A 15,713-nucleotide genomic window follows, 5' to 3' on the forward strand; every position below is an offset into this window, starting at 1 on the left:
GGCTTTTTTTTTTCTTAGCAGGGAGATGGAAGAGACAACTGAAAGTCTTTAGCATGCACAGTCACCTCTAGAAAGCTTCTTACATCTATTAGGCTACTAAACAGATTTACTTTATTGGTAAAATATCAACTACAGTCTCTTCCGTTTTGCTTTTTCCTTCAGCATGATCTACTTGTTTTACTGAACAGGCAACATCCTTAAAAACAGTGATTCCACCTCCTAGCGAAATATATATGGGAAACTCCTGTGAACAGGCATATGCTTCCTGTTGAGCTAGTTCATCCTTCCCTAGAACAGCAGCACAACATGCTGCATGCAAAGCCAGGTGGCAGTGTAAACAGATTCTTCCACACTCAGGATTTTGCTGTCATTCCTCCACATTCAGTGTTTTGCTATCACAACTGTGCTACATTTCTGCTGGTTGATGAAAGAGGATCATCTGTCCTGCTTTGGCGTTCAGTCCTTTGTAACGGATTATCACAAAAGCAAAGCTAAGTGCCTGATGGTAAAGGAAAGCTTTGTCTTGACAGGCCCAGAATTTCCTCTCTCATGTCAAACAAGATGTTTCTAAATACTTCTGGTCCTCTTTTAGTTGTTTAGGTTAAATATTCAGCACCCACCAACCTGGAAGCCTTTGTAGTAGAAACAAACAGCGTAATTTCTTTTTGTTTGAGGAGACATTGCTTTTGATTGCACAATTAGACTATGGAGTGTGGCTCTTTATTAACATGCTTGAAATATGACAATGTAGTAAGAGCATCAACGAGGATAAAGCACCTTGCAGGAGTCTGTGTTCCATCACCTGGGATGAAACTATGCTGAGACATTCCCACACCAAGCAGGACTATCCACCCTGAGCCAGGACTAATCTGGTAGATCGTTAACAGCCATTTGGGAGAACGGTGAGTTTAGCCTGTCAAGTTCATCTACTTGTGGAGGGTGATGCATTATAACCTCATGGTCCTCTGAAACGTCATCCCCCACAGTGACTAGGTTTGTTAGAGATTTGCTCCGAACACACTGGAAATCAACGTGACGGCTTTTGCCCTCTTCCTTTTCCCACGACATCTGGATGAACGGCCGTTGGACGTAGTTGTAGATCACTTCTGACCGGCCACCAGGCCTCCTCTTCACCTTCTCTTTACAGGTGGGATATCCTGAAAACACAGACAGCCAGTCAGTTGCACTACACACCTCTGACTTGTACAAAGGGACAAGAGGATTGCGGAAGAACAGCCAGGTAGGAGTGACTGTGGGGTCAGGGGGGGCAGTAGACAAATGCTCACATTCCACATTTATCATTATTAGCTTGCAAAAGACCATTCGCTCTTTCCCTGAAAAGAGGGTGCAGCATTGTGTGTAGTCATACGATCAGTGGCACAGCATTAGCCACTTTGTGAGCAAACACAGCTCCTGTAAAAATAAGACAGTCTCCCAGGACCAAGCACAACGTTCTCTGAGCTCCCTAAGGGAATGCTTGGATCAGCAGGCTGAAGTGTTTGACTCCTGCTTCCTGTTTACTCGGTCCTAAAGAGACAAGGCACTTGCTGGTACGTGCTACATATCTTCCACTTTCCTTTAACTTTTAAGCCTCCTGGCCAATTTCAGTATAACATGATAGAGGTGAAGGAACATGCCCAGCTTCTACTAGTTTCATGAAAATAAATGCTTACTAAACCAGAGCAAAACAGGAAATGCCTAGAGTCCAGAGGAAACCAGGCTTTACTGACTACGAGGCACCTGTTTTAGAATTTCCTGTGTTGAAGAAATATTTTACCTTCAATGCCAATGCGAATATTTTTCAGGCCCCGTTCCTTTAATACAGCTTTCGCAACATCACGGTTCTCAATGTACTTGAAGAATCTGTACAGCTTGGAACTGTAAAGAACTTGAGAAATAAAAAGGGTGATTACAATCTGCAAGGAGGGACCTTCTACCCGTTTTGACATGCTCAGCCACTGGGGTGCCAAAAGCAGGTTGGTTTCCAAGAACTACTTCAGGTGTCTGTTCTCATCACTGGGGTTAGCTGCACTTCTGTGGTGAGAGGGCAGTGAGGCACATTACAGTCTGGGTAGAATGGATGGTGATGGGTGGGGAAAGCAGAATATTCACTCAGTAGGGAGTAAGGAAAAGGCTGAGGGGGAGGTAACAAACAAAAGGAAAAGATGCAGTGTGTGCTGTCACTACCAATGCTAGCTCTAACTAGCCAGCTATCCTGCCTCTAGCAGCAGCCAGTTCAGAATTCCAGAATCATCTTGGTTGGAAAAGCCCCTGAAGTTCCTCCAGTGCCACCATGACCCTCCCCCTGACTGTTCCCAACTCCCCCAGATCCCTCAGCGCTGGCTCAGCCCGACTCTTCAACCCCTCCAGGGATGGGGACTCCCCCCTGCCCTGGGCAGCCCATTCCAACGCCCAACAGCCCCTTCTGCACAGAAATCCTTCCTCAGAGCCAGCCTGACCCTGCCCTAGGCAGCTTGAGGCCATTCCCTCTGGGCCTGGAACTTGGTTCAGGAGACTCATCTCTACTTCTCTGTAACCTCCTTTCAGGGAGTTGTAGTAGGAACGTATAAAACACGATTCCACGTCCAACATCTCTTCCTGGAGGAAGACTGCTGTTTGGGCAACGGGTCCTTTCCTAATGGCCAGGTGGGGGCTGAACACAGAGCCAGGAGCCCCAGTGTAGTGCTCTTACTTTGTGAGTACTCCTCTCCCATCGGAGGTGGATGATCTTCATCCCAGTCCACGGTGTCTTCGTCTGTCAGCACGACAATATGGCATTCACGTTCCCCTTTCCTTGCACTATCCACCATTATAGGCAGAATCAGCTCCTCCAGGTAGCTATCAAACTGCTTGTGAGCACCATCATTGGAGAGCTCGTGTAACAGAGCACCTAACGAGACATAAATCACAGGATGAGCTTTTTTACACAGTATGAAAATATGTCTACATTTTCCAGACACATTCAAGAGCACATTTCACATTCTTTAGATATATCAATAGTCTTCAGCTCCTGAAATGGCAAAATCAGATATATGAGACTGCATTTCAAATGGGATGCAAATTACACTGTAAAACCATTCCATTATCATTAAAAAATCACCAAGGTCCAATCAATACAGTGAAACAGTAATAGACTGAATAATTAATTAATTATGATACTTAACTTGAATTTTCAGCAACAAACTCTGTCCTTGAAATTTTCTGCCTTCTTTGTGATCACTCCTCAGAGGACAGGGTAGGAAATTCCACCCACAGCTGTGTTATGATACCATATACCCCATTTCACTGTAGGACCTTTCACAGGTTTACCTATATTAAAAGTACTTTTTTGCCAGCATACCCACCAAAAATCTGCTCCCAATCAGATCCCTTCATGACTAGGAACTCTCTGCTACTTTCCAACTCTGGTATCTTTGGTTCCTGCTCTGCTCATCACCCTTTATCTTAAATTATTCATAATTCCCTGGTAAATTTTAGATATGAGTTATAACCCTGGTTTTAGCCTTCATTTTGTTCGGCTGTAGTAGCAAGTTCTTCTTCTCAGCCTCTGTTACAAGAGGAGACTAGAATTTTTACAATTTCACTTTGATTTTTTGAGCAAGGCGTCTGCATTCTGCAGGATTCAGCCACTTCAGGAAGCTGTTTAAATGCAACAATCCGCGAGTCCTACCAGGGTCCACACCTTCACACTTAAATTAAAGCGAACTGCACCAAATCAGGACCAGAGTGCTCAACATCATGCAGATGATCTCCTAAGAGCTGATTTCTCTCCATACTTACTTAAATCTTGACATTTGATTGTGTTGAAATCAAAGTTTATGCAGAGATAATCACATGTGTCTCGAAGGTCTGGGATGGAAATCCCATCAGGACAGTTAATGATTCCGGTTTTGTAATAATCCTGCAAATAAAAGGACAGTTTTTGGAGAGAAAAACTAAGAATATCTTGGACTCTGGTAATTTTTAATTAGCTCTTTGTTTTCTTAACCACCATCTGAGAGTAGAGGCTATATATAGCTCTGCGAACAGTAAAACCAGCCCTGCCTGTCCAAGAATCTACGTCTCTCTGCAGATCCTCTTGGGTCTGATAAACGGTGAGCTCCAGTTAAAACTTTTCCCATGGCATTGGGTTTCATAACATCTCATATGCAATATGCATTTATATGCAACCACAAGGTCAGGACACAGCTCAGGAACTACAATGGCGTGACACATGAAAGGTAAAAGGCAACATTAGCAAATAGCTGAAATGTTGACTCATACCAAAGTCTACTATAATATTAAAAAAAAAAAAAAATCACAATGCAAAACAGTAATAAAAGAATATGTCCCAGGGGGTGTGCAGCTGCCTGGGAGATGGCTCAGCTCTGCACATGTGACAAACAGATCGGTTTCTTTTCAGTTTCAAACATCTCCTTACCAGCACAGTCCGGAATACAGCTGAGCTAATTCCTTCTGCGATTTCATATTCTCCTTTTTCATTTGGCCTGGTGAAATTATATTCTCTTCCTGGTCCAAACATTCTGAACAAATAAAAATCTAGGTAAGTGCACAAGTATATTTAAATGCATTTGTTCTAGAGACCAGTAGGTGCATTGAGGTTAAACGAAATCAGCAGTGACACTTACATACAGTAACTTCAATCCTATACTCGTATCTCTTACACCGTAAATAAGCACAAGAGCTGTCTCAGCCAAGTCCGCCTATAGCTGGGCTTTGTCTGTCACTATAGCTGCATGGTATGGAACAAGCCACAGCTCAAAGGAACAGACCATGCAAGCCTGGGCGAGAAAATACCCTGGCAGTAAAGCCCTTTTGCTGAGGCCATACAAGATACCCGCCACACGCCCTGTGACCTCTTGTTTTACACAATGACCCATGCAAGAGTCAGTAACCCAACAGAACCTGTCTCCCTTCGGTCAGAGATGGGTGGAAGTGCTGGCAATACAGAAAATGAGTGCTTCTTGCTGCACCAATAGGCTCCAACCTTTGAGCCATGTTACAGGGAGCTGAGTAACTTCTCTTTCAGTAAAGTATATCCAAAGATAAGAGCAGGAGGGGGATGAAGCATTATTATTATTTTCCTCATTCTGGAACCGAGGCTATCAGCTCTGAACAGATGTACTACTTACAAACAAGGCAAACAGTTGGAGAGAAGGCAAAAGGAGACCACGTCTAGTTAAAAGTGCACATTGTTTGAAGGAACTGAATGAAAGGGAGAATGTTATCTAGAGAACTACCAACTCCCTCTACATCTGGTCATGTTTTCAAGGCCTCACAGTCAAGCTCTGAATGAGGTCAACCTTGCTTTGTTTGTGCAAAGAGATGAGATTGCAAAACAAACACTGGGAATTGGTTCCATTTTAGCAAACATTTGACCCCCTTGAGATATCTCGAAAATAGTGAAAATCACCCACCTTCCCAGCATAGTATCAGGGTGAGCAGTGAAAATCTGTGGATTCACTGCAAAGCGAGTGCCATCTACCACAAGTGTCACTTTCTCTGCAGAAACTGTTTGTGAATTGTTGCTTGAAGACAAAGCGCAGCATCCATGGCGTTCCGGGGTATTAAAATATTCTGACTGTCTCTTATTTCCTTCTTGGAAATGACAACTGTGCGTGTCTTCAGGAGCAGACAACATGCTACTGATCTGGGGACTTACTGGATAAGCAGTGTGTCGACAATCAGAATCTAAACCTGAGACACACAAATATTGCAAGGGTAAGAAATAATTTATTGAAAAAAAGAATTTATTGAAAATATAATTTATTGGAAAACATAATTTGATAGCAACACTTCCTACTGTAATAACAGCCACACAATAACAAGGGATGTTGATATATGTTATCTGACATGAAACTAGACTCTATTTTCAAACTGAGCCAGCAGTTGGATTTTGGATAAAAAAAATTTCCAATGAACCTCAATGCTTAATACTCCTTGATAAAGCAAGACATTCAGTGTGTTAAGAGCAGGAGCACAGGAATTAAACAAGGCCAGAAAGACGGACACAGATTGCCAGCACTGCCAAGTACTCTCGCAGGGAAGCTGGAGCAGAAGCACACACCATGCTGGAGGTGGTTTAAACCAGCAGCGCTTGATGCCTGGTCCATAGTGGGCACCCAGCTCATCAGGACTGTCCAGCTACTTTCAGTTCATCTGTTCAACCTCAGGACAACCCCCGGAGGAGCTGCAAGTTGGCCAGCCAGGACGTACCCATGCGGTGATCCTGCCAAGACAGCAAGACCCTAAACTCTGCTGTGGACTGTTGTTCTTCAGATCGGTTTGGCAAAGGCAGGGTATGTATTCCCCAGTGTAAGCTGCTTTGGGATACTAGAATTTTTCCAAAACAACACCTCTCAAAAAAAAAAAAATCTCCCTTAAAGATTACCACAATGTAAAGATACTATCCTTACTCTCAGTCCTGGGAACTGCAGCAGGGTTGTGACCTCCTAGCACCACATTACTTTCTTCTGACTCATGGACTGCTACAGTTATGTTTTCCACAGAGCAACTGGACTCCAGACTTCTTGACCAGTCTGTCCCACCAGCACAGTTAACATTCATGCTGGGCCTCCGTGATGCGAGGAGGTGGCTGCGTTTCCTAAGGGAAGAGCTAGGAGAGAAAATACCAGGTTGTTAGTTTTGGAAGAAAGTCCCAAGCAGTGAAGCTCAAATCCCTCTATCTGATACTGCAAGCAAAGTCCCTCAGGCTCAAGAGGCATTTCTTCAGATACAGGGCTTTGGGGGGAAAAAAGGATTTTAAAGTAACCAGGGGTCTATTTCATCTATAAACCTTTGCTTTTTTAAAAGTAAGTCTAAAGCCCCTGACATCTTTAGATCACATGTGTGATCTAGACAACCAGAGCCCTTCAAAATCGTTTACATACTTCTCGATTCCAGCACTGGCAAGATGAGGTCTGTAACCTGGCAACAGCCCAATATACATCTTCCCAGTTAACACCTCAGGCACTGCCTCTTAACCACTCTGAGGTTTGACTAGGAGGTTCCCTATTCCCAGTCATTGCTTTTTTTCTTTTCCTCTTTCTTGATTTAGCCCCCTCCTGTCATACAGTGCTCACCCCACTCTTACAGTCCTACAAGAAATACTCCTCTCACACAGCATGGCCATGACTGCAGCAGCCTCGCATCCACTGGCCATTCAAATCTCAAATGTTCTTACAGCATACACACAGAGACATCTTCCATTATTTCTGTTTGGAGATTTCACCCTTAAGTGAAATTTTTCTTCCCCGTTCCTATCTTTAAGTCCCACTTCGCCCCTCTGTATCTCCTAACAGCTCTCTTTGGCTGCCTCTTTCCCTCACTCTCTCTTTGGCATGTAGTTTGTCCTGCTATTGCCTTGGACAAGAAACAGCTCTCCTTTCTTGGCTTGAAGAGTTTGCCTTTCACTCTCTCAAACATAAACCACCAATTTCCTCATTAATGAATTTTCCCAATTTCCCCCCTGCAGAACAATTGTCCTGTGTCTTTTTCTTGGCTGAATTAAGATCCAGGGCCCATGGATGCCATCTATAAAGCATGGCAGAACACGGACACGGCTAGATACGAACCAGATAAAATACAGCACTAATAAAACAACAAAATGCCAAATAAGAGTTGGCAAATTTGCTGGTCAGGACCTGCTGAGGATGAAGGCCTTAATGAGCAGTTCAGTGGTGGGTTTCAAGCCCATCATTACTGGCTGTCAGCACAAGCATTTCATTCTTAATTAGAAATTTAGAAAAGGAATAACAAATCCTTCCTCTTGTTCCATAAAACAAATAATAAGTTGCCAGTATTATTATATCTGTATATTTTTAGAATATCTGTTGCTTACGCATCATGTGATCTTCATCAGAAAGAAGATTTTTGGCAACAGCATGTAAAAAGCTACTGTGTTTTTTTTCCTCTTTTTTAAAGGCTCTGGCTGGCTGGTAGGAACAGCAACACAAGGAGCCTACAAGGGCCACCTTAGTTCCAGCAAACTTGACAGCACACAGTGCATCACTATGCACCTCTCCTCTCACCAAACACCCAACGTTGGCTCAGAAAACTCCCTCTCCTGCCACTTTCCAGGCTGTTTCTGGGACCCACCGCACTGGCTGCCTGGACCCTGGAGAGATCCCCTCCTCAGTCCCACCAGACACCCCAACAGTCCCCGTGAACACTGCCCTGTGTTTGGTCACACATGAACAAATCCATCCCCTTTTGCCTGAGCAAAGGGCAATCCAAACTCCTCGGAAATAAACCTCTGCAATCTTCTGCCCTCTTCTCTTGTGCATCAGAGCAGCAAAGGGCTGTAAGAAAGGCCAGGAGGCTGCTGGGCAGTAGGACATGGGTGTGGGGAGCCCCCAGTATCTAAAGAGAACATACCAACTGCCCCATTCATACAACTTCAGGACAAATCTACTACCCCGGAAATGTTCTATATGAGTAAACAGAATATGTAGAAAATACTGTTTAAAGTAAACCTAAGTATGCAAACCCACATACTGTACAACACCTGGGGGGGGGGGGAAGAGCTTTTAAATCAATTCCTCAATTGACAATGTCAAATGGAACAATAAAAAGTCAACTATTCTTCTATTTCATGTAGCCTATTGTAATTATTGTGAGGAAATGGAATTTCTAAACTATTTATACAACAAACACTGTTGTTTCAAACACATTCAGTGCATTCCATACATTATAATTGTGCTATACCTTTTGACCAAAACGTTTTAAAGCTTGGTACCTGCACAGAAAGCCAAAATAATATTTTTTTTAAACTGTAGTTTGATTTACTTGTGCAAAAGTGTTTTGAGATGGGGAAAATAAAAATCTTTGTTGAGAGGATATGCAATTAATTATCTTGGGAAAGCCCTTAAGAGGAGTTGTTCTTGAGACTGGCTAATCGCTGGGAGGAACACAAACAACATACTGGGCTGAGTCTCAGGAACTCTTTTTTCCCTCCAATTCTTCCATATAGAAACAAGCTCTCTGATAAAACTGAGATCCTAACACACTTGCTTGGAACAGACTTTGCTCTGTGAGCTGACAAGAACTCTATTAAGAAAACCTGGTAAGCATAAAATTTACTTCTTAGGCCTCTTTTTCAAGAGTGTTCCATTGCAGCAGTCCTGTCAGTAAGCTCCCCTTGCACTGTCTGAACAATCTCTTAATTATTTAATACATTACTTAGCACAGAGGAAAATTTAAGCAGGGAGTCAGATCAACAAACAGTTTATATCCAGGCAAAGAGCAGCTTTAACAAGGGACACTTACACTCCATAACTTCACAAGAGGTCTGCCTTAGAAGCCATATTTAAGTGATATCAAACAGCATGAAACGCCTTCAGACTGAATTTTCACAACAGTCAAACTGGGTTTGATGAATGCAGCATCTCTAACTTGACAATCAATCTTTTTTCATCACCTTAAACTTTGAATTAAATGCACACGCAGTTCAAGAGAGCCCGCGTACCATTCAGCAGAGTTCTCTACTACAATATATCAGCAACTATTTACAGAAATATTATCAGATAAGCAGGAACTACATTACACTAGTTTTCCTTGATCTTCTCCCCACCCTTCGCTGCTTAATCTGCTAAACAGGATTTTTCGGAAAAAGAACCCCAGCTGTTGGCACCCTTCTCCTCATTCTTTTCTATTACACCAAGTTTAGCACCAGTGGAAGGTGCTAAAAACTGCAGAGATGGGAATATTCAGAAACAGATGCTCTTTGCAATCGTAGTGGCTCTTACAAGCATTAGATCTGACTTTCCTCATTAAATCTACAGACAGTTGAATGTTCAACCCTGCTGATGAATTCGACTTGGGCCAGGCTAATGGCATTTTCCTGTTTTCTGTCGCCTCTTGGCATGCCCAAATCCTACCCATTATGTGTCAGCAGAATTGAGGAAAATGAGTAAGGTTCTCTTAACGCATGTGCCTGGTAAAAGAAATAGCCAAACTAGTCATTTAACATGACAAATATAATGCAATCACACATACAACCCAGTAGGGAAACTAGTACATAAAGACTTCAGAAGGCCATACTCATGCCTGACCAGCTTACAAATGTCCTGGTTTCCTTTCATGCCCAGGATCAAGGTGAACTACCCGTGGTGAGAATGAATACCTATAAATAATAATTAGCACTATTCATCTTCAAAGCTTTTTACAAATACTAACCGCTCATTCCTTCTACCAGCCCTGGGAAGCACTGCAGGGAAGTCTTTTATGAGAGAACAAGGACACAGAAAAAGAGACATAATCTTCAGGGCCAGCCAAAGTCTCATGCCCACTAACTAGGTGTTACGCTGACTTTTAGCACGTTCACTACTCAAGCTCCCTGGCCGTGCACCAGCAATCACCCTGTGGTTAGCAGGACAAATACTAACAGGTTACCATCTTCTTTTGAGGTCTGTTTCTATGCACGTTCCTACCCTCTGGTAAGCATAAAGTGGCTGGTACCCCAGAATTGATCAAGAGCAGTAAACAAGCACCTTGACTTCTTAGCTCACTTCACAGTAACTTGTTTGTATGCTCAGATCCTGAAGGACCAGGTAGGGACCAGCCTGCAGAGGTGAAGACTCACAGCTTGTGGATAGCCAGATTCTGGGAGCTGGGAACCACGAATATCAAAAGCCCAGCACTAAAGAAATTTAGTTCTTAGAAAACTCATATAGAGAAAACACTCTAAATAGGCTGTGTTGGGTTTTTGGATTTGTGGGTTGTGGTTTTTTTGTTTTTTTTTTTTTTTTTTTTTTTTAAGGAAATCAGTATCACAGTCAAAAAATCAAAATTCACATCTGACTCCAGCTGCTGGTTTAGAGCATGTAAGTCCCTCCTGCCTCCAGAACACAACGTTAAGAATGAGCCATGCAACTGAACAAGCATCACGTGCTGATGGTCACAGTGAAGTCCTCTATTTGAACTTGTTTAGAGACAACACTGTTGACAGAAAAATATGTAAGTGATACTTACTTTTTTTTAAACAAAAATTGGAAACATTTTTATTTAGCAATGCGTATTTGGCACAAACAATTCATGATACAATGCTTTTGCAGAGATGAAGAGGCTGATCCTTGCTCTATGTAATTAGGAAAAAAGGGAAGTGTACTGGGAAGTAAAAAGGGCTGGGCTGATCTTCAGCACATTATCCTTCCCCATCCTAACAGATCTGAGGCACGTCCAAACCCACTTCACAAAGCATACAGTTCTCATCCAGCTACTGGAAGGAGCTGCATGGCTTAACTTGTACAGACCAACGTGAACACTACATAGGTGATGTGTGCAAAGAAAAGAAAGTAGTAAGAAAGTAAAAGAAATGCAGTAACGTGTCCAGCAGAGAAAACCCATTTAGAGACAAGACATTTTATTAAACAAAAAGATAACCGATCAGTACAGACTTGCTGGTTCCTCACTTTTTATTGTATCACTTGTTCCTTACCCTTGGGATTATTTTTTTTTTTTTTTTTAAGAGCCATGACAAAATATTTTAGGTATCAAGTTCACAGAATATCACAGAAACTTCAAAGAAAAATAATGAAAAGCTGAGCTGTCAAAATCCATTGAAAAGTAAAGCTCTTTACTGTTAACATCCAACAGCTTATGCACTGCTTCACTCATCTGGCATGACAGGGAGGAAGCTGTATGAGAGTAAAAATAGTAGAAGTGAGTAACCTTACTTCACCACTCGGTTTGCGAATGGCAAAGAAGGATCAGCAGCACATTGAGGCAGTGAATCAGACAGTCACCAATCTTCCACTCTTCCTAAACCACAGCGTAACCACAATGACTTAAATAAAACTCCAAACAACTCATTTTTAAGGTGACAACACTCCTTTAAATCTACAAAAACATTCCCATGTACAATTATTCTCAGAAATATGAGCAAGCAGGAAACACGCGTATGCAGGGTGTGCCTGACCTAATTCTACAGTCTACTACTTTGGAACAAGATGTATTTCTAATACAATTGCACGTCTTTCAAAAAAGTTTTGCCTCGCTTTAATTTTTTAAGATATTCTTGGAATATGCCAAAAGTGCCTCTAAACATAAAAGCAGAAAAACAACTTATTAATTATTTAATTCCTCCCCTGGAGAGAAAAACGGGAAATCTCATATGCTTAAGAAAAATAACAATAAGCATTTCTTATACATAAGGATTAGCGAATCAGTGTTGGGTACATCTAACCCACACTGGGAGTGCAGCACAGAGATACCCAAGCCAGGAGAGAGCTACTGGCCAAGGCTTCCCAGGGTGGTACACAAGGTGCAGATTTCTCAGCTGGAGGCCAGACGCAGTCCAGCTGTGCCAGCCCTGTACCATGCTGAGTTTGTACACTTGGCCTCTCTCATGGAGTAAGCACTCACATTCATCTTTCAGCTGGTCTGCTCTTGTGCACCCTACAGGATTCTGGAACTGGGTTAAGTTTAAAAAAAAAAAAAGCAATCAAACTTGCTACGAAAAAATATCATACTGGCAATTAGGCAGCAATCCAACTTTCTAATTTTCATTAAAACTATTTGCTTTTCATCATCAGATACATACTTCCCCAGAGAAAGGAAGAAAAGAAAAAATAATCATACTGCTTGTCAGCTCAGTTCAGTGGCAATAAAAATTCCCTAGTCACAGGGAAGCATTCCAGAGGCCTGTACAGAATGAGAAATCTAACCATTAGAAAGGCAAAAAGTAAAACTTTCTGCTCTATTTAAGACTGAGATCAGATCTGCGGTCTCATTCTGTAAATATGAAGGAAATCCACTGAAAACAGCAGGTTTGAATTTGAATTAATGAGGCTGGAGTCTAACGATAGGAATTTTGGCCCCAGCTTCTGTTCATTCCTACACCTGTAACTTGGGAGTCCCCGAAGGCTTTAAAAAATAAAATGGAGAAAGTATGAAAAGGAAACAGCACAGAAGGGCACTGGAAAAAAACCTGCCAGGCTGTGCCTGCTCTACAGAGCCTCCTGTCTTTTGTTCTGCCTTGTTCCCTTCTGCATTCCTAGTAAGAGGGAAACAGCACCATTAGGAAATTGGAAAAGACAAAATAAGTACAAAACTTGCCTGTTAAAACACATCTTCAGTATAAATTGTATATGACTCCTCTGGAGTTTAAACTGCAAGGAGCTGCCTTTGCTTTTACAGGTTGCTTGGAGTAAACACAAGCCTATTGATTTTTTAACCTACTCAAAAATAAAGGTGAGTGATGGGGCCACGTTGTCGGTATTGCAGTTTACAGTAGAATAAAGGCACTTCTAAAGCAATGACATCCTGCTTTTAAATCCTACTTCCTGCTTTCACCCAAATTCTACAGTCTTTAAACATTTTAAGATTCAGAGGGTCTCTTATTCTCATAGCAGGTGGTTTTTTAAAAGTGTTTTTCCAGTTGTCAAGTACAAACATGGCTCCTCACTTATTATTTCTCTTTCAGGCATAAGACTTGTCTAGGAGATCAGTTTTTATCCTTTTCCAGAAGGTGAGGGGCCATGCGTGAAGTCTCACATAAGCAGGGAAAAGCTGCCCTGGACAAGCACAAGGGTCTGAGCCCCAGGCACTGCCCTGTGCACCGAACCGAACACGGGACACTCAGGGCAACGGGAGACTCGGCAGGGCTGAGGTTGGCCACTCACTGGCACCTGTAGATATGCCTGTACCACAGGAGAACAACATAAAGGTGCATTCACCCAGATTGCATCAGATAGAAAATCTACCCAGAGCCTTTAACATGCTTTTCTCATACCTACTAATGGTAGTTTCATTCTCTGCTATAGACACAAACATAACCAGACAATAAAACGATGATTTATAGGTTGAACTAGCTCGGGCACATTACAAAAGGCTTTTCCCTTGTTATGAAATAACTCTATCAATATACAGAGGAATCATTTTCCATCTGACTTTGAAATATAGATGGAAAATAATGTCCAGCAGGACTGATGCAATGCAGGACAGCCTGCAAATTCTGGCAAGAGACAGCAAGAAGGCTGATGAAACGCTCGATTGTTTTCTCCTATTCTGTGCATAGTGCTTCACTGTTAGCAAAGTTTACAGACTTACTCGTTTTCTTGAGTCTTAACAAAAATCCACTGTTTCTACAAATGCAATTCAAAACTACAGTCTGCAGTATGGTTTTGATGGTTTAACACTGCACATCCACACCCTGACTGAAGACCTGTGGTTCACCAGGTCCTCCCGTAACTGCCAGAGCCTGGTTTACACGCGGAAAGTTCACATCGCTGCTGACAGCACTGACCCCCATCAGTGCCCCCCACTGACAGCATCGTTTCTTTTGCCAACCTAGAATCACCAAGCCCAACACATGCAGAAAACTCACTGAGATTTATGAACTCAAATTAACCTCTTACAGGCTTTTCCAAAATAGTGAAGTCATACCATGGCAGCCTTACCAAGTGAACAGGTGAAACGCATCCAGTAACATCCTACCACTGGGTGTCTTGGAAGGGAACACAATTTCTGAATTAGGCAACAGGTTAATGCTTTGCTAGGGCTGCTTCTGCTCCATGAGGCTCAAAGGTCCTAGTGTTAAAGAGCACAAACAAGCCACCGAAAAAGGCTATTCCCACTCTTCACTCTATAGGGTTTCAGACAGTTGTCTGAAAAATTGTAATTCTTGTATTTGATCCTCATAGAGAGCTTCTTAACACCATAGTAATGGCAGCTGTGCTAGTGCTATCTGGTTAAATTCAGTCAGCAATTTAAATAAAGCTGGCTAATACAGAATATGTTATCTTCTTTCTAGACAGAAGGTTGGAGTATGCAGATCTGACCAAGGTAAGGGGGGGGAAACCCTGGTGAAAGATGAGCTGCTGCAAATCTAAGCAGGATCATCTTCTCTAGAAACAGGAAAAACAAATGTTCCCCCGCTAAAATACATAATACTGAGCTAAATAAAGTTTTAAGCCAGGTGACACCTATGAGTTATGCTTTGTCTTCACCTGTATTAGGTTAAACCACAAATACTTCTCTAAAAGTCTTGAACAGGAGCAACAGCAGCAGAGTTTTGCCCTGTACTCTCTGCTCCACCATTTTCTGCAAAACTACTTACAAAGCTTTCAGAAAAGAACCCCACGTTTTAACAAAACATAAAAGCAAGACCTACTGTTTAGATTTTAAAATGCTATTTTCTTTCTCAGTTTTTCTTCTTAGGCAGTTAAATTTAAATTGCTTTCAAATTCACACCAATTCCTACATCTACACTACAAGAAGTCAAGCTTCTCCATTATGAACTACACAAAAAAGCGTAAGGACAACAGTATTTCTGAGACTGCTCTAACCCCAAGTCCGATATACTTACAGCAACCAGAACTTCTGAACAGAAATAATCACCCACGTTTCTACTGTAACTCTGGAATAAACCCTCTGCCAAGCACCCCCTCGCAAATAACACAGCTCCTTACTTACTGGCGGCTCATATGGTCTCAGTGCTACCAGCACCAGTGTCCTGAAATCCTTCTTTAATAGAGGGAAGCACTAAGTCACAGCAAAGCTTCAGAGTTTAAACTGTTTGTGCAGCAATGGTCACTCCCCCAAAGCCCAGATGTCTGATTCATGTAAATATTTCAATTTAAAAGTCCCCGTCTCCCCCCCCCAGCTGATTCTTGAAAAGTTTGAATAGAAAAAAGCCTGTATGGTAGCAAATAGCTTTATTTTAAGCCGTCTATTTTCAGCAAAAGCCCCCCCCCCCCCCCCCCCCCCCTTAA

General features: G+C 42.3%; 1 protein-coding gene across 4 annotated transcripts in view; it reads right to left on the reverse strand.

Annotated features, from left to right (window-relative positions):
* Positions 1–706: 706 nt before the first annotated feature.
* Positions 707–15,713, reverse strand: part of KCTD20 (potassium channel tetramerization domain containing 20) — a 24,280-nt gene continuing 9,273 nt past the window's right edge. The window contains exons 1-8 of one of the 4 annotated variants that reach the window (XM_026864494.1): positions 15,415–15,540; positions 6,417–6,616; positions 5,418–5,697; positions 4,421–4,523; positions 3,781–3,901; positions 2,693–2,890; positions 1,778–1,888; positions 707–1,157 (exon numbers count right to left, since the gene is read on the reverse strand). In XM_026864494.1, coding sequence (XP_026720295.1) covers positions 865–1,157; positions 1,778–1,888; positions 2,693–2,890; positions 3,781–3,901; positions 4,421–4,523; positions 5,418–5,697; positions 6,417–6,616; positions 15,415–15,425 — 1,317 coding nt within the window. In that variant the 5' untranslated portion in view covers positions 15,426–15,540 and the 3' untranslated portion in view covers positions 707–864. Of the gene's footprint in view, positions 1,158–1,777; positions 1,889–2,692; positions 2,891–3,780; positions 3,902–4,420; positions 4,524–5,417; positions 5,698–6,416; positions 6,617–6,890; positions 7,678–15,307; positions 15,365–15,414; positions 15,541–15,713 lie in introns of those variants that run through there. The other 3 variants (XM_026864496.1, XM_026864493.1, XM_026864495.1) reach the window with 3 other exon arrangements.

The sequence above is a fragment of the Athene cunicularia genome, assembly GCF_003259725.1.
Source record: "Athene cunicularia isolate RWA chromosome 26 unlocalized genomic scaffold, athCun1 chr26_part2, whole genome shotgun sequence".
NCBI lineage: Eukaryota > Metazoa > Chordata > Aves > Strigiformes > Strigidae > Athene > Athene cunicularia.